The sequence below is a fragment of the Ursus americanus genome, chromosome 23 (assembly GCF_024610735.1).
Source record: "Ursus americanus isolate L20-20 chromosome 23, mUrsAme1.1.p, whole genome shotgun sequence".
Lineage (NCBI taxonomy): Eukaryota > Metazoa > Chordata > Mammalia > Carnivora > Ursidae > Ursus > Ursus americanus.
The window spans coordinates 13,636,805-13,663,596 of NC_142149.1; the positions used below are offsets into that span (position 1 = coordinate 13,636,805).

The 26,792-nt window shown below is 39.7% G+C and overlaps 1 protein-coding gene across 14 annotated transcripts in view; it reads left to right on the forward strand.

The window, feature by feature from the left end:
* The window catches only part of BPTF (bromodomain PHD finger transcription factor), a 142,559-nt gene that overhangs the window by 14,048 nt on the left and 101,719 nt on the right, over nucleotides 1–26,792 (forward strand). For all 14 annotated transcript variants that reach the window (XM_045814374.2, XM_045814378.2, XM_045814384.2 and 11 more), the window contains exon 2: nucleotides 23,664–24,486. In XM_045814374.2, the coding sequence (XP_045670330.2) occupies nucleotides 23,664–24,486 (823 nt within the window). The remainder of the gene's footprint in view (nucleotides 1–23,663; nucleotides 24,487–26,792) is intronic.

Genomic DNA, 26,792 nt, shown 5'->3' on the forward strand with positions numbered 1-26,792 from the left:
ACCTCATGATCCTTAGCTGTTCATGGGGCAAGATGCTGTATAGTGGGTGGCCGTGGTTTCCCAACTGGTAGGTTTCACCGTGGGGTGATTGGGCAGTGAGCCAACCTTTTCTTTGGTGGAATCCCAGATACCAGTATTTTATTTCTGTGTATTTTTGTTTTTGCCTTTCACTTTTTTATTTTTCTCCTGTGAGTCTGTTTGGTGTCTTAAAGGAAGATTCCTTTTTTCTTGCCTGTGGCTGGGATTTAGGGGTCTGAGAGAGAGTGTATGCCCAGTATCTTGGGAAGTTAAGTGAAGGAAGGTAGCAAGGGCTCTCACCTTACGGTATGCACATGTCACCAAATTTCCCATTAGGAACCCTAAGCCTTCTAGGTCCAATGGTCCAGGAGTCCTGGTGCCTGCAGATCATTAGCTGTCTTGCTCCTCCCCTTTGCCTCTGAAAGTTCTTAGAATGGAGACTTCTCTCTGCAAAGTCGAATACCTCTTTTTCCAGTTTCCACATTCTACAAAGTCACTGAAATTGCTTGATTGCTTATGTCTCCTCTTTTCTTTCTCTCTCTCTCTCTTTTTTAAAAAAAGACTTTATTTATTTGAGAGAGAGAGAGAATGAGCGGTGGGAAGGGACAGGGGGAGAGAGAGAGGGAAGCAGACTCCCCGCTGAGCAGGGAGCCCAATGCAGGGCTCGATCTGAGGACCTGGAGTTCATGACCTGAGCTGAAGGCAGATGCTTAACTGACTGAGCCACCCAGGTGCCCTTTTCTCTCTTTTTTTTAACTTTTCTTCCCACCACTTTTATTGAGATAAAATTGACATATAACATTATATTAGTTGTGTACATCATAATGATTTGATATATATTGCAAAACGACTTCTGCAATGAGTTAATATCCATCACTTAATATAAAGCTTTTTTTTCTTGTGATGAGAACTTTTAAGATATACTCTTTTTTAAAGATTTTTATTTATTGAAAGAGACTGTGTGCATGTGCGCACGAGTGGGGCGAGGGGCAGAGAGAGAGAGAGGGAGAAGCAGACTCTGTTGAGCAGGGAGCCCTACTCTGGGCTAGGTTCCAGGACCCTGGGATCATGATCTGGGCTGAAGGCAGATGCTGAACTGACTGAGCCACCCAGGCGCCCCTAAGATCTACTCTTTTTTTTTTTTTTTTTGTAAAGATTTTATTTATTTATTCGATAGAGAAAGACAGCCAGCGAGAGAGGGAACACAAGCAGGGGGAGTGGGAGAGGAAGAAGCAGGCTCATAGAGGAAGAGCCTGACGTGGGGCTCGATCCCGTAACGCCGGGATCACGCCCTGAGCCGAAGGCAGACGCTTAACCGCTGTGCCACCCAGGCGCCCCTAAGATCTACTCTTTTAGCAACTTTCAAATGTACAATATTGTTAACTATAGTTACATGTTATATATTATATCCCCAGAACTTATTTATCTTATAACTGGAAGTTTGTGCTTTTTGACTATCTTCTCTCATTTTCCCCATCCCTCATCTGTTTTCTGTCTTTGAGTTTGTTTTGTTTAGATTCCACGTATAAGTGAGATCCTACAGTATTTGTCTTTGTCTCACTTATTCCACTTGTCATGGTGTCCCCAAGGTTTATCCATGTCATTGCAGGATTTCCTTTTTTATGGCTTAATAATAATCCATATTTTCTTTGGCGTGTGTGCGTGCGCACGTACACGTACACGTCATGTTTTCTTTATTCGTTCACCCGTCGATGAACACAGGTAGTTTGCATGTTTTGGCTAGTGTAACTAATGTTCAGTGAACGTGGGGATGTAGATAGCTCTTTGAGATAGTGGTTTCTTTTCCTTTGAGTAATACGGGAATTGCTGGATCATGTGGTAGTTTTCTGTAATTAATTTTTTTGAGAAACCTCCATGTTGTTTCCCATAGTGGCTTCACTGATTTACGTTTCTAGTAACAGTGCGCAAAGTTTCCCTTTTCTCCACACCATTGCCAAGCTTGTTATTTCTTCCCTTTTTGATAATGGCCATTCTCACAGGTGTGAGGTGATACCTCATAGTGATTTTTTCCCTTTGTTCTAGTACGTTTTTGCCTTTCCTATTTCTTCACTGTCAATTTTCCAGGTGTTAGGAGGAAAAGGATATTAACTCATGCTACAATTTTGTCATATATAAACTGAAGTCTTGGGGTGCCTGGGTGGCTCAGTCAGTTAGGCGTTTGCCTTTGGCTCAGGTCATGATCCCAGGGTCTTACACATCTGGCTTCCTGCTCAGGGGGGGATTTTGCTTCTCCCTCTCCCTCTGCCTCTCTCCCCAGCTTGTGCGCTCTCTCTCTCTCTCAAATAAGTAAATAAAATCTTTCAAAAAAGTTAAACACATTAATATACGTACATATGTAATATGTAACATGCATAATATGTAACATATAACAATATGCATACTCTAGTATATATAACATGACATACCATTATAAGTACAGTAAATACATTTTCATCAGCAGTATATAGATATGTATTTCACCAGCTTTCATTTTGCCAGCACTTTTATAAAGCATCTTTGCATTTAGTGGGTTAAAAGCTCTCTTGTTTGACTTTGCATTTCTTTCTGATAAAATTTAATATTTTCATGACCTCTGATGTCCAAATCTCTATTTGTAGTCATGATTTCTTTCCTGTATTTTAACTTAGTAATGGATGAATACTTCTTGAAGCCTTCCACTTATACGTCCTATAGGCACATCACACTGAACGTGTTCCAAATAAAATTCATGCTTTAGTGACCACTCCCAACCTCCCATTTCCTTGCTCAGCAAATAATGGCACTGCCCACTGAATTGCCCAAGTCAGAAGTGAGGAAGTAAGAAACTCCTCCCTATGCCTCACCCTGCATATGTAAGATTGTTACCAGGTCCTATTCAGTTTACGTATCTTTTAACTCTTTTGTTCATTTATGCTAATGGTTCCTTAAATTGGGCCCTCTTCATCCCTCACTTGGCCTCTTGAAGGAACTGGCTTGCCTGCCGGGCCTCCTTTCATTTATGTCCAGCCTCAACTTCTGTTGCTTCGTTGATTTGTTCATTTATTAAAAAAAAAAAAAAAAAAAAAAAAAAAAAAGCTGTTGAGTCCTGCTGTATTCCAGGCACTACCTGGAATGGAGCTGGGAATAAATCAGATACGGCCCCTGCCCTGGTGTGGCAGGGAAGGCAGCAAGTGTATCAGTAAGAGGAGTGTTTTAAAAGGGGGCATGTAAATATGATCTAGTATGTGGGGGTCAGAGAAAGCTTCCCTGAAGAGCTGACAATTAGGCTCAAAATTAAAGAGAGGAAAGAGGATTGTAGGCCCTAGGATCCTTACGTGCAATGGACTGGTGGGAAGACGGTGAAGGATTTTATAAGGAGTAACGTGATCAGACTGCTTTTAAAGAGGTCTCTCTGGCTATAGAATGGAGAATGAAGCGGAGTGGGATAAGATAATGGATGAAGGGAGTTCGGTCGTTGAAGTAAACCAGTTGACAGGTTTTGTGCTAGGTTGGTATCAGTGGGAGTGAAGAGAAAGAATTCAAAAAAATAATTTAGGACTTAAAATGACCTATCTTAGTGATAGGTTGATTAGGTCGAGTGTGGTGAAGGAGAGAAAGGTCAAGGATGAATTGACTTCTGAATCTCCCTTATTTCTTTATATTCACAACTTATTTCTCTTCACCTTGAATTTGATCATTAAGTAATACTGAATTCTTTGTAGTTCTCCTTACATACCTTATAGTTATTCACTGCTGTGGTGATTAACTCCTAGTCACCCAGCCGTCACCTTGTCCAGCTTACCTTCTCTGGTCACTGTTCTCTTTTCCCCGAGTAGGGCTAAGTTCTTTTACCTCTCCTTTCATCCTGCAGAAATTTGTACACTTACATGCTTTTTTTTTTTTTTTAAAGATTTTATTTATTTATTCGACAGAGATAGAGACAGCCAGCGAGAGAGGGAACACAAGCAGGGGGAGTGGGAGAGGAAGAAGCAGGCTCATAGCGGAGGAGCCTGATGTGGGGCTCGATCCCATAACGCTGGGATCACGCCCTGAGCTGAAGGCAGACGCTTAACCTCTGTGCCACCCAGGCGTCCCCACTTACATGCTTTTTAGTTTCCAAATGTTTGGGAAATTTCTGGCTGTCTTTTTTTTTTAAAGATTTTATTTATTTATTAATTTATTTGAAAAAAAGAGGGAGCTGGGGTAGGGGCAGAGGGAGAGGGAGAGAGAAAATCCCAAGCAGACTCCCTGCTGAGCAGGAAGCCCCATACGGGACTGATCTCAGGACCCTGATACCATGACCTGAGCCAAAGCCAAGAGTGGGATGCTTAACTGACTGAACCATGTAGACGCCCCTCTAGACCTCTTTGTGTTACTGATTTTTAATTTAATTCCATTATGGTCAGAGAATATACTTTGTATGACTTAATTTTGTAAAACATTTTTAGAGGTTTGTTTTGTGCTCCAAAATATTGTCTAGGTGAATGTTCCAAGTGTACTTGGAAAGAAGGCGTACTCTGTTTTTGGATGGATTGTTCCATAAATAACCAGTTAGGTTAAGTTGGTTGCAGTGCTGTTAAGGTCTTCTGTATCCTTGCTGATTTTTCATCTAGTTGTTTTATTGATTACTAAGAGAGGAGTGTTGAAATCTACAACTGTTGTTATGGATTTGCCTATTTGTCCTTGGAGTTCTGTTAGTCTTCATATATTTTGAGGCTCTGTTATTAGGCGCATAAATATTTAGGAGGGATTATTTTATCCTCTAGATTATTTGACCCCTTTATCATTAAATCAAGATATTGTATTGAAATGGACTGCTAATTATCTGGTTGTCACCTTCATAAGAACCTACGTTAGGGCAGGGCCTCATTCATTTTCCTCTCCTTAGTGCCTGGCTCAATCTCCAGTGTGTGGTAGGCAGCACAGGTATATGAGTATATGAGTCAAAGAAAGCCTCTGGATTCTTTTCATTCTTAGTTCTGTGCTGTCCACTATGGCAGCCACTAGCCACATGTGGATATTGATTGATTGATTTAAAAAATTTTTATTTTATTTTTTTTTATAAAAAGATTTTATTTATTAGGGAGATTGAGAGAATGAGTGGGAGGAGGGGCAGAGGGAGAAGCAGGCTCCCAGCTGAGCAGGGTGCCCAATGCAGGACGCCACCCCAGGATCCCAGGATCACAGCCTGGGCTGAAGGCAGACACTTAACTGACAGCCACCCAGGCACCCTAAAATTTTTTTAAAAAATATTTTTAAGTAATTTCTGTACCCAGCGTGGGGCTCGAACTTACAACCCTGAGATCAAGAGTGGCATGCTCTGCGGACTGAGTCAGCCATAGGCACCCCCAGTAGCCACACATGGAGTTGCCTATTGTTAGAGGCAGTGAGTTACTACTTAGTTTTAGAAAATCTGATAAAATTAAGTGAAGAGTGATAGATGAGGGACATAAGGGAAAGGATTACAATTTCAAGGCTTTTGGTTGGGAAATTTAATTTGGTAACTTTCGAGTATTCAGTGTTGTAAAAGTTTAACAGTTGGTCTATGAGCTGACTTGTCAGATACTGGTGCTTTCCAGTGTGTCTGTTTTCCTGTGTAAAACCTCTTCTCAGGTGCTCTAGCCAGATTATTTAACTGATAGTTTTCAAGGAAAACACATCACTTTTTTTTTTTTATTGGAATTCTTTTGTTCCTTAATTGATGTTAAATTGCAGCTATGGGCCCTCCTGAGATTTGCCAAGAAAGTGAATGCCTAGACCTCTCTACTCATGGATGTTTTCTAGAATTCACACACTTGGGAGACTGCACAGCCAAGTGATTCATACCAAGTGGCAGTGTTCAGTAGGTTCAATTTCTATATTTTCCTGTCATGGCTTCCTGCTTGATTTCAGTATGTTAACATTGCCTCCTTTTGAGGTCTGTCTGTTTATAGTATATTCTATTTATGGAACTTAAAAAGTATCTCAGAAATGCACATATTAATCTGTGTGGAATTTCTCTTCTTGTCCTTATTCCTTCTAATGCTTGCACAGCGATATCAAGACTTGTCTGAGGAAATTTTCCAACATTTAGAATAGCTAGTAAAATTTTAGCACCTCCGATCAGTGCAATTTTCACTGTTCTTCTAGACATTGAAATAATTTCACATACTCCTTGAAGCCTTATTTAGTAAATTACCCCTTTCTCTGACTCATGACCATATTCTGCTTTCAAATTGCTATGCAAATAATAAAAAATTTAAAAAGCAGTTTTACTGTAATTTCAGATAACTTACTTGAACTTTTGGGTTTGAAATTATCCAGGTGAAATGCCTTCGATTTCTGATTTTCTGTAAACTTAGAAAATTGCCTCCTTCCAGATATGTTATTCTTGTTTGAGTTGTGACTCTTCCCTGTGTCTTGGAAGAAACCTAATGGTGGAGATTGTTAATGGCAGGGGTCATAAACTCAAATGCCTATAGGGTTCAAGTATGTAAGGTAAAGACTTAAAATAGACTTTTTTTCCTTTATTAAAACATAACTGCATTTGCTGTTAATATTATTTGCCTTAAAAAAACTAGCCACATTGGGTGGCTGAGTCATTTGAGTGTCCAACTCTTGATTTACGCTCCCGTCATGAACCCAGGGTCATGGGATCGAGACCTGCGTTGGACGCCCTGCCTGGGAATCTCTCCCTCCTTCTCCCTCTGCCCCTTCCCACCGGCATGCCCTCTCTTTCTCTCTCTCTCTCTCTCTCTCTCTCTCTAACTGCCCCCCCCTGCAAAAAAACCTTAGCCATATTGATGGGCACCTGGTAGAGCATACAACTCTTGATCTTGGGGTTGTAAGTTCAAGCCCACATTGGGAGTAGAGCTTACTTAAAAATAAATAAAATAAAATGAAAAAATAAACATCTGGCTCTATTGAAATTATAGCCCCTTTATGCTTTTACTGACAGTGCTGTCTAAATGTGCTAGAGGTGTATCTGTAGTTACCAGGCTGGTGCTTCTGTAGGGGATTCCAAGAGTGGGATTGTTGGGTGAGAATTTTTTTTTTAAGATTTTATTTATTTGACAGAGAGTGAGCACAAGTAGGGGGAGCAGCAGGCAGAGGGAGAGGGAGAGGCAGGCTTGCTAGCAGGGAGCCTGTCTCGGGGCTCTATCCCAGGACCCTAGGATCATGACCCGAGCCGAAGGCAGAAGCTTAATGACTGAGCCACCCAGGCGCCCGATGTTGGGTGGTATTTTTAATAGGCTGAACTACATTATACTCCCACCACCTAGTTGTTTTTAAGCTTCCCCTCATCTGTGCTTATGGTTCTTCAAAATTAATTATTTTTACTTGAGATATCATTGACGTATGACTTTATATTAATTTCAGGTGTACAACATAATGATCTGATACATGTATATATTGCAAAGTGATTTACCACATTAAGTTTAACATCTGTCACTACACGTAGTTACAGTTTTTTTTTCCTTGTGATGAGAACTTTCAAGATCTACTCTCTTAGCACACTTCAAGTATATAATACAGTACCATTAAATGGAGTCACGATACTATACATTACATCCCCAGGCTTATGTGGTTTTTAAATTAATTTTTTTCCAGAATCTACCAAAGTTTACTCAGACCTTTAGTAGGTGGTGTTGGGCATAGATCAGGCCCCACATCCTCTTCTCATCATTTTATTGGTAAATATAACTGTGATTTGCGAGCCTCAGGTTGAACTTCCAGACTGGAGGGGGGGGTTGGTGGCAGATGTTTGTTATGAAAATTTTCTGTCTAGGTTAGAATGGAGTTCTTTATTGTTTTTTTTTTTTTTTTCTTTCTTTCTTTCTTTCTTAAGAATGGGAGAGAGGTGGTGGGGAGGAGCAAAGGGATAGGGAGAGAGAGTTTTTTTTTTTTAAAGGTTTTATTTATTTATTTGAGAGAGAGAGCGCGCAAGCTGGATAAGGGGCAGAGGGAGAGCGAGAAGAACAAGCAGACTCCCTGCTGAGCACAGAGCCAGAGGCTGGGCTTGATCCCAAGACCTGGAGATATGACATGAGCCAAAGTCAGATGCTTAACTGACTGAGCCACCTAGGCGCCCCAAAGAGAGAAAGCCTCTTAAGCAGTTTCCGTGCCTAGCATGGAGATCACATCCTGAGATTATGACCTGAACCAAAATCGAGTAGGATGATTAACTGACTGAGCCACCCAGGCACCCCTCTTTATTGCTTCTTAGCTTGAGTTTGACCTTAGAAAAGTCAATCTTCTGTGGGCCTCAGTTTATTCATCTGTAAACTCTTGGCTGGACTAAATGATCTAATGGGCAGGGGATTGGTTAACTTTCTCTCATATTGTCAGATAGTAAATATTTTAAGTTTTGTGAGCCAGACTTTGTTGCAGCTACTCAACTCTGCTATTGTTACACAAAAGCAGTCACACACAATAAGTAAACAAATGAGCATGGCTGTGTTCGAATAAAACTTTATTTGCAAAAACAGGAGGTGGCTGGCCATGGTTTGTCAACCCCTTTTGAACTCTTGGCGTTCATTAATCTGTGATTTGGATAATTAGGAAGAAAGCTTTGAATTTTAACATAGCTTTTCTGAAAGTCCAGTAAGAACTTTATTTTTTCTTTTCCCATATATTAGTAAAGAAATATAGAAAATTCTAAAATTCAGGAGATTACATTAATGCTTTGGTCGCTCTCCTTTGGTAACCACCTTAGAATATGTGTGCATATATGAGTGAATACTCACATGTGTAGAAACACACATATTGCTCTCGTGGGGCTTCTAGAGACTCGTGGATTTTAAAAGTTAATTTTGTATTTATTCACCTATTCTTTTTTGTATATAATAACTTCTTTGTTGATTTAGTTGGATTTTCTAGAAATGAAATTGTACCATCTGCAAACATGAATCATGTGCAGAAATCTTTTCTTTTGTTCATATCTCCTTTTTTTCTTTTTCAAATTGCATTGCCTACTACTTCAAACAATGTTGTAATGCTGGGCCTCTTTGTGCTTTCCAAATTTAATGGACTGATACTAATACTTCACTTTTAATTGTTATGCTGGCTGGTGGAGTGAGACCTTTGTGTTGATTATATTCACCTATTTCTCTTTGCTTTCTCTCTGAGATTTTAATTTTTATTTATTTATTTATAGTTTTTTTTAAATCAGATGTAGCTATTCTATTTTCTCAGATGTCTTCCTAGCTTCTTTTGAGATAATCATGTAATTTCTCATTATTGGTTCATTTTCTATTTTTTTATTCAGTTTTGGTGATTAGTAATTTTGTAACAAACATTCCTTCACCCAGGAGTTACACTTTATTAGCATTCTTATAATAGCCTTTGTACCTGTGGCAAGTTCCCCTTTGTCATCACCAGTTTAATCTATTGTGCTCTCCTACTTTTTCCTTTTTTAATTCTTTCTTTTTTATTTTTATTTTTATTTTTAATTTTAATTCCAATACAGTTAACATACAGTGTTACATATTAGTTTCCGGTGTACAATGTAGTGATTCAGCACTTCCATACGTCACCCAGTGCTCATCATGATTAGTGCACTCCTTAGATCCCATCACCTGTTTCATCCATCCCCTCACCTGCCTCCCCTCTTGTAATCATTAGTTTGTTCTCAGTAGTTAATTTTTTTTTTTATTAGAGAGAGAGAGAGAGAGGAGGGGCAGAGGGAGAGGGAGAGAGAGAATCTTAAGCAGGCTCCATGCTGGGCTTGGAGCTGAGTCAGGGTTTGATCTCACAACCCTGAGATCATGACCTGAGCTGAAATCAGGAGTCAGACACTTAACCGACTGAGCCACCCAGGTATCCCTCTTTTGTTTTGTTTCTTAAATTCTACGTATGAGTGAAATTGTGGTATTTGTCTTTGCGTGACTGACTTATTTCACTTAACATTATAATCTCTAAATGCATCCATGTCGTTGCGAATGCAAGATTTCCTTTCATTCCTTATTATGGCTGAATAATATCCTGCTTTTTTCTTCATCAGGTTAGTTCTGGTTTAAATAGATCATATAGATTACCTTTGTGCTGTACTCACTCTTCTTGTACTTCCTTTTTGTACACTTTTGAATTTGCACCCTGCATTCCATGTAACTGTTTATTTACTCAATCTACTTGGTCTGTTAAGGGACATAAAGAATTGCCTTAAGTCTCCTGCTTTAATTCTGTTTCTATCCATTTCTTCTTGGATTTCTTACAGTTTTGCTTTATATAGTTTGATTCCAATTTATTTGGTTTATTACTTTATGCAACAACCTCTTTTTTTTTTTTAAGATTTTATTTTTAAGTGATCTCTGTACCCAGTGTGGGGCTCGAACTTACAACCCTGAGATCAAAAGTTGCATGCTCCACCGACTGAGCCAACCAGGGCCCCATGCAACAACTGTTTATTCAGTAACCTACCTTGTGCCAGGCACTGTAATAAGTACTAGGACCTGATAAGCAAAACGTAAATTGTTCTGTCCATTGTGGAAACTGCAGTCTAGCGGAAGCCTATATTAATTGAGTGAAAATATAAGGATTATAAATGTGATAAAATTCTACGAGGGAAAAGAACAGGTACTTTGAAAAAAAATTTATGAATGGTACCTTTTTTAAATTGAAGTATAGCTGACATACAGTCTTACATTAGTTTCAGGTGTACAGCATAGTGATTGGACAATTGTACATTATGCGGTGCTCACCACAAGTGCAGCCACCATCTGTCCATATAACACTATTATAATACCCTTGACTATATTCCCTATGCTGTACCTTTCATCCCTGTGACTTATTCATTCCATAGCTGGAAGTCTGTACCTCACACTTCCCAGGGGTACATTTTCTCAGTTGTGTGTTAAGGGAGGGTATCACTGTGGAAATGTCATTTAATTTTAGATCTGAATGAATGACAAGCCAGCACTTGAAAGAATGGGTGAAAAAGTAGTCTGGGCAGAGAGAACAGCCTTGGGGAGGCAGTGGAGCTGTGGGGAGGCAAAGATCTTTGCATGGTCAAGGAGGCCAATATGGCTGAAGCAGAAGGGAGGCAAAGAGGCTGAGGTTGGAGCAGTTGGCACATCATGTAGGGCCTTTAGGTCTCAGAAGGGAATTTGGATTTTAAAGCAGGTATGGTGGGGGGGTCATTGAAAGGCTTAAAGTTGGGAACTGGAACAATCACATTTTATTTTATTTTATTTTATTTTATTTTATTTTATTTTATTTTATTTTATTTTATTTATTTATTTCATTTCATTTCATTTTATCTTATTTTATTTATTTGCCAGAGAGAGAGCATGAGAGAAAGCACAAGCAGGGGGAGTGGCAGGCAGAGGGAGAAGCAGACTCCCTGCTGAGCTGGGAGCCCGACATGGGGCTTGATCCCAGGACCTGGAGATCATGACCTGAGCTGAAGGCAGATGCTTAACAATCTGAGCCACCCAGGTGCCCCATATGGACTGCATCCTTAATCGTTACAAAATCTTTGTTTCATTTTAGGAGTTTTTAAAATTTGCTTTGAATTAAATATTTATAACTCCTTTTCCTTTTCATTTCCTATAGTGGAAGTTTACCTGGGACATCCTGTTGAAAATAGCTAATAGGCAGTTGGAAATAATGTATCTGGGGTTTAGAAGAGAGTCTGGGTGGAGAAATCCATTTAGAAGTCATTGATATTTTGGTGGTAATTGAGCCCACTGATAATTGAGGGAAAGTGAGAGAATCTGCTGAGGACTGAACTTTGGGGAATGCCCACATGTAAAAGCAGTGTATGACAGAGGAACAGCTGCTCAAGAAAATTGAGTCCTAGGTAGCAGTAGGAAGTTGAAGAAGGATGTTGTGCCCTAAGGTGGCAGACGTTTTCAGCCAGGCTAGGTAAAGTAGGTGAATTGTTATAGTGATTTATATTTCAAGGATCAGTTGATGTTCTCAAGTTTTGTCAGTTTTTACAGTTAGTAGTGTATTTTTTTTTTTTAAAGTAGGCTCTGTGCCCAGTGTGGAGCCCAACATGGGGCTTAAACTCATGACCCTGAGATCAAGACCTAAGCTGAGATCAAGAGTTGGATGCTTAACTAACTAGAATATTTTTTATTTAATCTTGTTCTGTATTCAGGCTGTTAGCTATAAATATTGAAACAATTAAAACAAGTAATTGAAATAATTAAAAATAAGGAACTTAGAACAATCTTTCTGCACCTTAAGTTTTTTTTCTAATTATTACTATTAAGTAATCTCTGTGCCCATCCTGGGGCTTGAATTCACAATCCTGAGATCAAGAGTCATATGTTCTACTGACTGAGCCAGCCAGGCACCCCCTGTTTGTTTTTATTTTTTATTTTTTATTTATTTTTATTTTTTTTTAAAGATTTTATTTATTTATTCGACAGAGATAGAGACAGCCAGCGAGAGAGGGAACACAAGCAGGGGGAGTGGGAGAGGAAGAAGCAGGCTCATAGCGGAGGAGCCTGACGTGGGGCTCGATCCCATAACGCCGGGATCACGCCCTGAGCCGAAGGCAGACGCTTAACCGCTGTGCCACCCAGGCGCCCCCCCCTGTTTGTTTTTAAATACTGTATGGTATTTCATTATATTTATCCATTTAATACTGATGAATATTAAGGTTATTTCCAGTTTTGATGGCTTCTTCAGAGCATCAGTTCATACATCTGTGTGTAAATATATGGATTTCTTTTTTTGATGCTTACATTTTTATATCAGTTTTAATGGAATTCTTATTTTGTTGGAAATCCATAGAAAATGTTTTTAGTACTTTGTAATTGTTTTAAAGAGAGAGGGTGCTAAATATATTCTAGCTCTGTGTTAATAACCTGGTGCAGTTGTTATTTGAACTCCAGTCATTGTGCAGTAGTCCCTAGATGTATTTCTAGACCAAGGCTGTCCAGTAGAACTCTCTGTGATGATGGAAATGTTCCTTATCTGTACTGTACAGCGGGGTAGCCACTACCTGCCTGCAGCTATTAAGCACTCGAAATGCTGGCTCTTGTTAAAACTTGCTCTCAGGGCTCATACTTTCTAACCTTGTCATTGATCTTTATCTGCTGTTTCTCCCACCTGCACAAAGAGCATTTGTTATTTCTCAAATGCCCTTTTGCTGAGAGGTCAACTCAGGTGGTTTTTAACAAGAGAGGAAGTCTAATGTAAAGAGCACAAGCTTAGGAGACAGGTGGATTTGTGTGTGTGTGTGTTTGTGTGTGTGTGTTTTCAGATTTATTTATTTATGAGAGAGCATGCACGCATGTGTGGGGGGGAGCAGAGAGGGAGGGATAAGCAGACTCCATGCTGAGCGTGGAGCGTGATGCAGGGCTCAGTCCCACGATCCTGAGATCATGACCTGAGCTGAAATCAAGTCGGATGCTTAACCGACTGAGGCACCAGGTGCCCCTGAGGTGGATTTGTGTTTTAGTTTTATCTCTTAATGGTACTAGCTGTTTTACCTTCGACAAGAGATTTAGCCTTTCTATATGCCTCGTTTTTTTTAATTTTTAAATTATTTTATTTTATTTTTTTTAATTTTTAAAGATTTTTCTTTTTAAGTAATCTCTACACCCAAGGTGGGGCTCAGCCTCATAGCCCTGAGACCAAGAGTCACATGCTCTACTGACTGAGCCAGCCCCCCCATATGTATCTTTAAAAATGATAAAATTTAGTACCTATTTCATAGAGTTGATCTGAAGATAAAATGATATAATGCATTTAAATGTGCTTAGCACAATTCCTGGCATATTGGAAGCCCTCTGTGAAAGTTAGCTGCTGTTTTTTCATATTATTACCGTCACGAAAGGATAGGGAATGGAGACAAATGGAATATACTTACTGAAAGAGCACAACCTTGTGAATAACCTTGAAACTGGGTTGGGACACTATTCCAACTGAAACTAGCCAGTTGTGTCCCCCCGCCCACCTTTTCTTTAAAGTAAACTCTGCACCCAGTATGAGGCTTGAACTCATGACATTGAGATGGAAAGTCACATGCTGTACCGACTGAGCCAGAATGGGACGCTATTCCAGATGAAAGGGGGAATCCTTGTTACTTATGACAAATGAGTTTCATAATTTTTGAAAGATGACTAGTGAATGTATTATAGGTGACTTATTTTTGCTAAGCCATTCATAGTTTATGTATGTGTAACTGTAGATTAAATAATTCAATTTTGTTAGATTTAGAGTATTAACTTCTGATGAAAACGGTCTCCTTTACCCCCTCTACCAATACCGAATGTCCATCTTTCAGATATGCTGCTTAGAAATAGGGAGACAATATTACATTTTTTCCTCTAGAAACACACATTGAATAGAGAGTTACAAGGTCTAGAAGTCTGAAAACACTCTGTAAATGTTCTTCTTAGAATGAATATGATAAAAATTTATAAACCAAATTTTGAAAAATCTACAGTGGCATCAGGGTTTTAATCTTAGTGTGACTTCGCCTCTGGATCTCCACCTTCTTCTGCAAGTAGTGTTGCTTCTGGGTGTCATTAGTTGAAAAAATACTTTGTAGTTAGATTTGTGCTCTAGGGAAGTTAACAGATGAGCTGGGGACACATGAATAATTGCATGTAACATAAATATACTCCAGCTGTAATGAAGAGCTATATAGAGTGCCAAAGCACAATTCTAGCAGGCACAGGAGAGAAGAGGTGACATTTGATCAGAGCCTTTGGTAAGGTTGGGGATTTCTCACAACTTCAGCAAATTAAGGCATTTTCTCTGTAGAATGTATAGAGAAAGGTGTGTGTGTGTGTGTGTGTATGTAATTAAAAAAGAAATGGGGGGCCTGTCTCAGCCAGTTGGTGGAGCATAAGACTCTTGATCTTGGGGTTATAAATTCAAGCCCCATGTTGGGTGCGGAGATTACTTAAAATCCCCCCCCCCTTTTCTTAAGATTTTATTTATTTGTCGGAGAGAGAGAGAGCACAAGCAGGGGGAGCAACAGGCAGAGGAAGAACCAGGCTCCCTGCTGAGCAAGGAGCCCGATGCAGGACTCGATCCCAGTACCCTCTATCCCATGACCTGAGCCGAAGACATGCTTAACCGACTGAGCCACCCAGGCATCCCTTGAGATTACTTAAAATCTTTAAAAAGAGAGAGAGAAATTATCAAACAAATGCAGATTGTGCCCACGCTGGATATTTTAAAAACTCAGGTATGTAGAAAAGGGCCCTGAGCAACGGTTAACACTTGGTGAGTACTGTTGAACAGTTCTTCCAAAGAGTTAGAAGAGATCATTCCTGTAGACCTAGTAAGTTAGACTTCTATTATGAAATATAGAAGAGTGGAAAGTTTTGTAAGTGCCAGGTCATTTTTTTTTTTTTTTTTAAGTTATCTATACATAGTAACACAGTTTTTCTGTTAAGGTAGTAACATATCTGATGGGCCAGAATCTTTGTTATTCAGTCAAGAAATTCTCTCCCTTGACTGTGCTTTGGAAATTCATGGGCAAATCCTTGCTCTTTGGTTCTCTTTTTTCTCCCCCAGAATTCTTGCAGACCACTTTCCATCCTCAGCATTTTCTTTTTTGTAGGTTTATTAATGTCTTTGATTAGGCTTCAGCTTTCTTTCACATCAGTCCTATTCAAATCATGTCTTTGGAGACAACCCCTTAGTTTTCTTGCCTGAGTTTCCACGAAAACCTTACTTTCTGTTTGATGGGGGAAATATCTAATTCTTGTAAAGCAGTGTTTTCAAACTTTGCTGCACAAGGGAATTACCTGGGGAGAAAGATAAAAATACAGATTACTGGACTTAACCTGGGGTTCTGTAAATTTGGGTTGCACGTTTGCCTTCTACTTTTAACACCTTATCATGTGACTCTGCTGCATCTCCAGTTTTATGATGGACTATTTCAGGCAGTTTCTCAAACTTTAATGAGCGTGTGAATCACCTGACGATTTTGAGAAACTGCAAATCCTCATGTAGTAGACCTGGGGCCTGAGCTACTGAATTTCTTGCAAGCATCATAGATGATGCCGGTCACATTTTGAGTAGCAAGGCTTGAAGGTGCTTTTTGGAATTAGTGAATTTCATTTGATGTGTAGTAATTATTGCTTGTCTGGATCTCAGAGGGATAGCCTTTCCAAGTTCTAGGGCAGTGGTTCTTAAAGTGTAGCCTCAGACCAGCACAGTTAGCCACCTGGGAATTGTTAGAAATGCACATTCTGAGACTCTATTCTAGACCCATTAAATCAAACTGTTTTAATCAGAATCAGCTCTCTAGGTGATACTGCTGTACAAAGTTTGAGGAGCACTGTTCCAGGAGTTCTCATTATAGTCCTCTGTTTACTTACATAGTGAAGAGTAAAAGCACATTTCTAACATCTGCAAATAATGTAGAGACATAATTTTCTGTGTAATTGGGCTAGCGCTTAAAAACTACTAATTTTTTCAGTAAATATTATGTATCTTACTATGTGCCAGCCACTAGTCATAGCAACAAACAAGGTAGAGAAAACTCCCTGCCTTGAAGGAGATTACATTCTTGTGGTTATGTTAAATACTACTTCACGTATGTATATGTGTCTATGTATGTATGTATATTTATATATCTCCCCATAAGCAACAGATAAAACTGTTTTGCATGGTTTCAAGTTGTTTATCCTTTTGTCGGCAATTTTTTTTTTGTTTTGAGTTGTTTTTTTTTTAAGATTGATACATACTGACATATGAAACCCTAAATTACTCAAGACTGCTGTATAGAATCCTATCAGATGACATTTCCACAGTTTAATCTTTCCCCTGCTGATGCACATTTTGGTTGTTTCAGTTTGATTGGCTGTTTATTTGCTTTTTAAAACAATACCGAATATTCTGCATATGCATGAGGAAAGTTTCTCTAGAGAAGTGATTTTCAAACTGTGGACTGCAAGCAGCATGTTTTAAAAGCTGACAGAATAGCAGCCCATGGAATGGGAGAATAAATTTGCAGATGACACTACAGATAAAAGGCTGGTATCCAAGATCTACAAAGAACTTCTCAAACTCAATACACAAGAAACAAATAAACAAATCAAAAAATGGGCAAAAGATATGAACAGACACTTTTCCAATGAAGACATACAAATGGCTAACAGACACATGAAAAAAGTTCAAAATTATTAGCCATCAGGGAAATTCAAATCAAAACCACACTGAGATACCACCTTACGCCAGTTAGAATGGCAAAAATAGACAAGGCAAGAAACAACAATTGTTGGAGAGGATGTGGAGAAAGGGGATCCCTCCTACATTGTTGGTGGGAATGCAAGTTGGTACAGCCACTCTGGAAAAGTGTGGAGGTCCCTCAAAAAGTTAAAAATTGAGCTACCCTATGACCCAGCCATTGCACTACTGGGTGTTTACCCCAAAGATACAGACGTAGTGAAGAGGAGGGCCATATGCACCCCAATGTTCATAGCAGCATTGTCCACAATAGCTAAATCGTGGAAGGAGCCAAGATGCCCTTCAACAGATGACTGGATTAAGAAGTTGTGGTCCATATATACAATGGAATATTGCTCAGCTATCAGAAAGAACGAGTTCTCAACATTTGCTGCAACATGGACGGCACTGGAGGAGATAATGCTAAGTGAAATAAGTCAAGCAGAGAAAGACAACTATCATATGATTTCTCTCATCTATGGAACAATAAGAACTAGGATGATCGGTAGGGGAAGAAAGGGATAAAGAAAGGGGGGGTAATCAGAAGGGGGAATGAAACATGAGAGACTATAGACTATGAGAAACAGACTGAGGGCCTCAGAGGGGAGGGGGGTGGGGGAATGGGATAGACCGGTGATGGGTAGTAAGGAGGGCACGTATTGCATGGTGCACTGGGTGTTATACGCAACTAATGAATCATCGAACTTTACATCAGAAACCGGAGATGTACTGTATGGTGACTAACATAATATAATAAAAAATCATTAAAATAAATAAATAAATAAATAAATAAATAAAAGCTGACAGAATAGAATAGGTGGTATTAGGATGGAAGAGAAGATGTTATTCAAGCTCTATTACAAAGCTGTAATTATCAAGACAGTATGGTACTGGCACAAAAACAGACACATAGATCAATGGAACAGAATAGAGAACTCAGAAATGGACCCTCAACTCCGTGGTCAACTGATCTTCATCAAAGCAGGAAAGAATATACAATGGAAAAAAAACCAGTCTCTTCAACAAATGGTGTTGGGAAAATTGGACAGCCACATGCAGAAAAATGAAACTGGACCATTTCCTTACACCATACACAAAAATAGACTCAAAATGGATGAAAGAGGGGTGCCTGAGTGGCTCAGTCGGTTAAGCGTCTGCCTTCAGCTCAGGTCATGATCCCAGGCCAGGGTCCTGGGATCGAGCCCTGTGTTGGGCTCCCTGCTCGGCAGAGAGCCTGCTTCTCTTTCTCCCTCTGTCTGCCACTCTGCCTGCTTGTGTGTGCTCTCTCTTCCTGACAAATAAATAAAAATCTTAAAAAAAAATGGATAAAAGATCTAAATGTGAGACAGGAATCCATCAAAATCCTTGAGGAGAACACAAGCAGCAACCTTTTCGACTATTGCAACTTTTTCCTAGACACATTGGCAAAGGTAAGGGAAACAAAGGCAAAAATGAGCTACTGGGACTTCATCAAGATAAAAAGCTTTTGCACAGCATAGGAAACAGTGAACAAAACCAAAAGACAACCGACAGAATGGGAGAAGATACTTGCAAATGCCATATCAGATAAAGGGCTAGTATCCAAAATCTATAAAGAACTTATCAGACTCAACACCCAAAGAACAAATAATCCAATCAAGAAATTGGCAGAAGACATGAACAGACATTTCTACAAAGAAGACATCCAAATGGCCAACAGACACATGACAAAGTGCTCAGCGTCACTCAGCATCAGGGAAACACAAATCAAAATGACAACCACCTCACACTGGTCAGAGTGGCTAAAATTAAAGTCAGGAAACGGCAAATGTTGGTGAGGATACGAAGAAAGGGGAGCCCTCCTACACCGTTGGTGGGAATGCAAGCTGGTGTAAGCCACTCTGGAAAACAGTATGGAGGTTCCTCAAAAAGTTGAAAATAGAGCTACCCTATGACCCAGCAATTGCACTATGGGTATTTACCCCAAAGATACCAATGTAGTAATCTGAAGGGGGACCTGCACCCCAATGTTTATAGCAGCAATGTCCACAATAGCCAAACTATGGAAAGAGCCCAGATGTCCATCAACAGATGAATGGAAAAAGAAGATGTGTGTGGGGTGTGTATCTGTAGGATAAATTCTAGGAGGTTGAATTGTTGGGTCAAAGGGTTATATATTCAGATAGATTTTTGCCAAATTGCCTTTTAAAAAATGGAAACAATTTATACTTTTCCAATAATGGAAAAGGAACTGATATATGTCGATAATGAGAGGGAACTGACCTATATTTAATGTTAACTTTCAAAAGCGCTCACACTTTCAGTATGTATATGACTATAGTCATATTTTGAATAGAAGCTGTTTTGTGGTTTCCAGCTAGATATGTAGGATGTAGAATTTTTGGGCCTTTTTTGCCTTTTTTCCTTTTACCTCTAATACCAACAGAAAATGAACAGACTTTAGCTTATTAATAAAAAGTTAAATGAACTGTTAAAGATCACATCTATACAGTGGTTATCCAAAATCTTTCAGAATGTATGAAAGATGATGCCTTAAACGTAGACATTAGGGGCATGTAGGTGGCTCAGTGGGTTAAGTGTCTGACTCTTGATTTGTGCTCAGATAATGATCTCAGAGTCGTGAGATCAAGTCCTGCATTGGGCTCTGCGCTGGGCGTGGAGCCTGCTTAAGACTCTCTCCCTCTCCCTCTGCCACTCTCCCCCCTCTAAAAAAATAATTTAAAAAATTAAATTTAAATTAAATTAAAAATTAAATTAAATTTGAAAAAATAAACTAATTAAAAAATAAAATTAGATAATAATTATATAATAAAATTATAAATAAATAAAAAAACTTAGACAGTATTTCTGTTAACTGCTTTACGAATAGATTACTATCAGCAGTTTTTTTTTTTTAACGTTAACTGCTTTCATCGATAGACTTTAAATAGTAATTTATTGTGTTTCTCATTATAAAAAGGCTACGGGTTACAGTGTCAGATACTTTTTAATGAGTACTCTTATTTGCAAGTGATAGAAAACCAACGTGTTCACTTAAGCATAAGGGAAATGGTTTTGGTTTCTGTAGCTGGGAAAACTGGAGGATATATTCCACCGAGGGCTCAAGAATTATCAGTACTTAATATCTTACTTCTGCTTCTGTCCATCATTCTTATTCCCTTCTTCCATGAGGGGAGTAGAGATGGGTTAGCCACGGACAGCTCTCACCTCCTTCATGGAAAGAAAGGGCTTCAGAGCACTTGTCATTTAACATCTGAATATAAAATCCTAGGCAGCCTTGCTGGGCTGCCCTGGGTCATATCCCCATGCCAGTGATGAGGAGTTGGAATACTGTGATTGGGGGCCCCATCCTTATCATGTGGTGTGGGGGAAGGGAAATTCTCTATAGGGAATGATACTGGACAAATACTTACTAATGAAAGAAATACGCCAGATTCTCTTCGGCATAAGAGGTGTTCAGCTGGGGAGATGGAGTAGTAGATACCATGAAAAGGTAAATTATAATATGAGGTAACATGGTTTGAAGAAAGCTACGGGAATTCAGAAGAGCCTGGGGAGGTTAAAATAAGCTTTTGAAGGAAATGGTAACTTATGCAGTTACATCTCAAGGTGGTGGTGGTGGTATATTCCACACCAGTTGATTTCTTTTTCATAAGGTCACTTGTATCCATCTTTTTGTTCTCACAGCCAAACTCTGAATCCCAGTCTTCATCTTGTGGTTAATTGCAGAAGATGCCCTGCCTCTGGTCTCATTCTATACAATGAAGCCAGAGAAGTCTCTCTGGAACATTCTACCCTTTGCCCCGCCCTGTTTAGAAAACCTGTTAACAACCCTCATTACTGCCGATATAAAGTACTATACAGACTCTTACACCTAACATTTAAGGACATCTACATTCTTCTGGTCCTAGAACTGCTTTTCCAGCCTTTCCTTCTGTGATTCTTTACTTGGATGCTGACAGCATTTTGCATAAACATCGAAAAGGAATGCAGGGACTGTTTCTAGAAGCAGTTTTGTCTCCTCTGCTGACTTGTGTTTCTTCTCTTATTTGAGGGAATTCCTCTAGGTTTAGTCTTCCTTTTACTCCTTTCTCATTTATATTTATGGAGATAAGTCCCAGATAATTTCCAGGAGACAGTAAAATGGACTGGATTACCGATCACGATGCTTACTCTCTTGGTGATTCTGTGATTTAATGGAATCTGTGAAAACTGCATCTGTGTGGATGGTGTCACTTTTATGAAGTTTGCTGAGATGTGGGCTCCTTTCTCACTATATAGGCTCACCATCAATGTCTGGCCAGGGTGATCCCTTGGACTTTTTCCTGCAGAAAGTAATGGATATACTTTAATTTGGAAAATCTTTTCAGTGAATGAATATTGGGTGTGCACTGTAGAAATTAAAATATCTGCCCTTTTATCTTCTTTAGCATACTTTTTTCTCCTGATACCATACACCCTTTTAGTTTGAAGATAATGAGACAAAGCCAGACGTGAGAGCTCAGGAATGCGGGAGGGAGCAGGCAGTTAAGGGTTTACCAGTAACCCAAAATCATGATTGATAAAAGTTAATTGTACAAAAATGAATTTAATGTTAATTGATTTTGTTAGAATTGTTTATTTTATTTATTTTTATTTTAAAAAAATATTTATTTGTCAGAGAGAGAGTGCTCACAAGCAGGGGAGCAGCGGCAGGCAGAGGCAGAAGCAGGCTCCCTGCTGAACAAGGAGCCCAATGTGGAACTCGATCCCAGGACCCTGGTATCATGACCTGAGCCAAAGGCAGCCGCCACCCAACTGACTGAGCCACCCAGGTGTCCCTATTTCTGATATTTAAAAAATACATTTCCTATTCTGTAAACATCATTGGAAAGTATAATAATAATAATAATAGTAATACAGGCATAGTAATTTAGGAGAAACTTGTTTCTTTTTTTTTTTTAACTTTTTTTTAAAGATTTTATTTATTTGAGAGAGACAGTAACAGAGAGAGAGAGCACAAGCAGGAGAGAGAGGGAGAAGCAGGCTCCTGCTGAGCAGGGAGCCTGACTTGGGGCTCGATCCCAGGACCCAGGGACCATGACCTGAGCCAAAGGCAGATGCTCAACTGACTGAGCCACCCAGGCTCCCCAGAAACTTGTTTCTTTCAGCAGGTTTTCTTATTTATATAGCAGGGCTTATTAAAATACCTCATAGACTCATTCAGAGAATTAAATGAGATCTCTATGCTTGGTACAAACTAAGTTCTCAAATGTGCTGTATATTGATAATTTATATGCATACATATGTATTCTTGGACATCACATCTCATAAATTGGGGAAGAGGAGCCTACAGTTGTTTAACTGCTAAAAAGTAGACATAGTCTGTTGTCTGTTTCCTGTCTGAGCCTCCCTTTTTCCTTCTCCCAGCACCGGGAGTCTCCTCCTCTCCTACTTCCTCCTTCCTTTCTTTGTCAGCCCTAACTTTGTGCTTCACTGTGGAGCTCTCCCGATAGGTGGCTCTCAGGAAGCATTTCTGGCAGAGGAAAAGGGAAGCTTCACCAGAGAGCTTCGTGTCTGGTTGTTGAGAGGCATTTCTTTTCTTTTTTTTTTTTTTTTAAGATTTTATTTATTTGACAGAGACAGCCAGCGAGAGAGGGAACACAAGCAGGGGGAGTGGGAGAGGAAGAAGCAGGCTCATAGCAGAAGAGCCTGATGTGGGGCTCGATCCCAGATCGCCGGGATCACGCCCTGAGCTGAAGGCAGACGCCCAACCGCTGTGCCACCCAGGCGCCTCGTTGAGAGGCATTTCTGTATCGCAGCAGACGCAGTATGAGCTCTAGTGTGCCTCTTATCTTACATGGGGATGTTTTTTCTCATTTACGTTCTTTTCACATCTTTCATAAATGCAGTTATTTTTTATCATGGTTACCTATACACCAGTTAACCCCTCTAGATAATTGAGAGCTGATTATAATTGAATTTTTTTTACTTGTAGTTTGTAATATAGTGGGAGAACTTTGAATTCAGATTTTTTATAGACTTAAAAATTAGAGCTAAATCATTATTTATTGGTATTATTTTAACTCGGCAGTTACTAGAAAATAGAAGTATGCTTACCTATTTTATGAGGTATATATCCAGGTAGGAAAAACTAGAAAACTCTTAGTTTTAGAAATGATGCACTGATTTGTGGGGCACCTGGCTAGCTCATTTGGAAGAGTGTGTGACTCCTGATCTCGGGGTCGTGAGTTCGAGTGCCTCTTTGGGTGTAAAGATTACTTAATTAAGGGGCATCTGGGTGGCTGAGTCGTTAAGCATCGGCCTTCAGCTCAGGGCGTGATCCCAGCGTTCTGGGATCGAGCCCCGCTTCAGGCTCCTCTGCTGGGAGCCTGCTTCTTCCTCTCCCCCTCCCCCTGCTTGTGTTCCCTCTCTCGCTGGCTGTCTCTCTCTGTCAAATAAATAAATAAAATCTTAAAAAAAAAAAAAGGTTACTTAAATAAATATTTTTAAAAAAGAAACAATGTACTGATTTGTAAATATGCCATTTTTTTTCTTTACAGGTAGGCGAAAACCAAGAGTACATCGGCCTCGTTCTCCGATATTGGAAGAAAAAGACATCCCCCCCCTTGAATTTCCCAAGTCCTCTGAGGATTTAATGGTGCCTAATGAGCATATAATGAATGTTATTGCCATTTATGAGGTACTGCGGAACTTTGGCACTGTTTTAAGGTTATCTCCTTTTCGCTTTGAGGACTTTTGTGCAGCTCTGGTGAGTCAAGAGCAGTGCACACTTATGGCGGAAATGCACGTTGTGCTTTTGAAAGCAGTTTTGCGTGAAGAAGACACTTCCAATACTACCTTTGGACCTGCTGATCTGAAAGATAGCGTTAATTCCACGCTGTATTTCATAGACGGGATGACGTGGCCGGAGGTGCTGCGGGTGTACTGTGAGAGTGATAAGGAGTACCATCACGTTCTTCCTTACCAAGAAGCAGAGGACTATCCGTATGGACCAGTAGAGAACAAAATCAAAGTTCTGCAGTTCTTAGTTGATCAGTTTCTTACCACAAATATTGCTCGTGAGGAGTTGATGTCTGAAGGGGTGATCCAGTATGACGACCATTGTCGGGTTTGTCACAAACTTGGGGATTTGCTCTGCTGCGAAACATGTTCAGCAGTATACCATTTGGAATGTGTGAAACCACCTCTTGAGGAGGTGCCAGAGGATGAATGGCAGTGTGAAGTCTGTGTAGCACATAAGGTGCCTGGTGTGACTGACTGTGTTGCTGAAATCCAAAAAAACAAACCATATATTCGACATGAACCTATTGGATATGACAGGAGTCGGAGGAAATACTGGTTCTTAAACCGAAGACTCATAATGTAAGTAAATCCGGTCTTAATTTTTGTGTGTATTTAAAATTAAGCCAGTTCCTTCATGACTGATACAACAGAGCTATGCTGCTGATGTAATATAAACCTTTGTGATTTAATAATGAATTATATAGTTAAATAATTTCTAACTTGAAGGAATACGTACGTTAAAAGTTTCTTAAATTGCAAAGAAAGAAAAATGTGTGAAAAAAAACCAAATTACACACCAGTGTATTAATTGCCTGGGGTAGGAATCAGAATATTACAAGGCAGATGCTGCTGTGGGCCCTTCCCTGGTTCTGCTCCCTATAGCCTGCTCTGAGGTAATCTCCACCCTAATTTTGGTGTTAGGATTTTCTTGCTTCTCTTTTTAGTTTTGCTATATCTATATGTAAAATGGGCTGGCAAGAACAAACCAGCTGTCTTATAAAAGATCAGTTTTGTCATTATTGGTTGTAGCCTTGCAGGAGAAGAGATAAGCTGAACAGACTTATGGTCATAGGCTTCTGCTTTTCTGGGGGTTTTCAAGAATCTCTTCCAGGCAGGTCAGGAGGCGGTCTGCAAAAGCAGAGCATGTACCTCAGTCAGATCTTGGCTAGGGTTGTAGTGTGGACTTGGTTTTGACATCTTGTAAAAATATGATCAGAGGTAGTGGGCTACGTTGTATTTTCAGCTTCTGAAGTCTTCAGAGCCTTCTTTCAGCTCTCAGAATTAGGTCAAATCAGAAAATCTGTGGTGGGATGAGATAAAACATCAGAGCAGGGCATGGAGAAGAGAGCAGGAACTTCATCAGTACCTGGGTGAGCCAGGCCAGGTAGAGATAAGAATCTTAGCTGGGCTCATCCTTTGATTATAAAAATGGTACAGAGTAAGCAGAGATCCTCCGAGTTTTGTGCAGTTGTCTTCTTGCAGTGTTGCTGTTGAGAAATCTGAATCCATTCATTGATTGTATGTGACTGGTTTGGACTTATCTGGAAACTTATGGAATCTTCTCTTATAGTGTTTTGCAGTTTTCGAGTGGTATGGCCTTGTGTGAGTGTTTTTTCATCCACTGGGTGTTTGGTGGGTACTTTCAATCTGGCAGTTAGTTGAGAACTTCTCTTGAGGACTTCCTCCTCCCCTTTTCCCTGTTGTATTTACCTTGTGCCATTATTTTATTGAACACTGGACTTCCTATTTTGGTGTTCTGATTTTCTTATCTTTTTTCTCCAGTTTTCCTCTTTGTCTTTGTTCTCCTTTAAGGTGTGAGTGAGTAAGCGCACCTGTGTGTATGTATGGGGTGTTGCTCAGTTTTTCTAGAAAATTTCCTTATCTTAGTCTTCCAGTCCTACTATTTAGTTTTTCTTTTCTGCTATCCTATTTTTATTTTCTAAGAGCTCTTTTGTTCTTAGAATCTTCCTCCTTTAAAAAAATAATAAAAATCCTGTTTTTGTTTCATGGATATAATTTTTTCTCTTTTCTGAGGATATTAGTGATACTTTTGTGTGTATGAGTGTGTGAGAGTGTGTGTGTGTGTGTGTGTGTGTGTGTGTGTGTGTGTTTCCCCTCTGTGCGTAGTCTCTTTCTTCTTAATTGCTTCTTCCTGGAATTTGTTTTGGTCTCTTCCATCCTCAGATTATTAGTTCATAATTTTCTGATCCTGATTAACACTGTGGGATTATACAGCTGATAGGAGGCTCTGAGCAAGTGGGTAGGCCTTTATCAGTTTTGAGCTTAACCACTGGGTGATTTTCTTTATTTATTTTATTGGGCATCGCTGATGTCACTCACTATTTTTAGTCCTTCTTGAGCTGATCAGATGGCCCAGAGAGGCCTTTTCTGGAGCATGAGAATCTGACTGGTATAGCCCCTCGGTGTTTGATTTTCTCTACAGCAGTACCTTTGTTCACACCTGAGCAGGGAACTGGTGTCCCCTAGTCCAGAGAATTTCAGTGTTACCTCTGTTAGAGACTAAGCCTTCAGTGGCTGAAGAGGACAGGTACAGGTGGTCTAGGGATCTGCTCGTTAAGCAGCTTTCAAGCAGTTCTCTGCTGTAGATACTCCTTTTTCCATTTTCACTGTCTTTTGGGAATTGTGATTATTGGTTCTCAGCGTCACCCTTTTGGTTTGGGATTGGGCTTTCTTGGCTCTGCTCACTGCAGTTATCACTCGTCTGTTTGCTTTCCTGCTTCCAAATTTTGTTTGTTGTCTCTGCTATTTTCTCTATCCTTGTGAGTTTAATGTTTTAAGAAATATTTCTTTGGCAGTTCTAAGACGGTTTCAGGAGGGAGCAAAATGAGATACTTGGATTTAGTCTGTTACCTTAATTCAGAAAC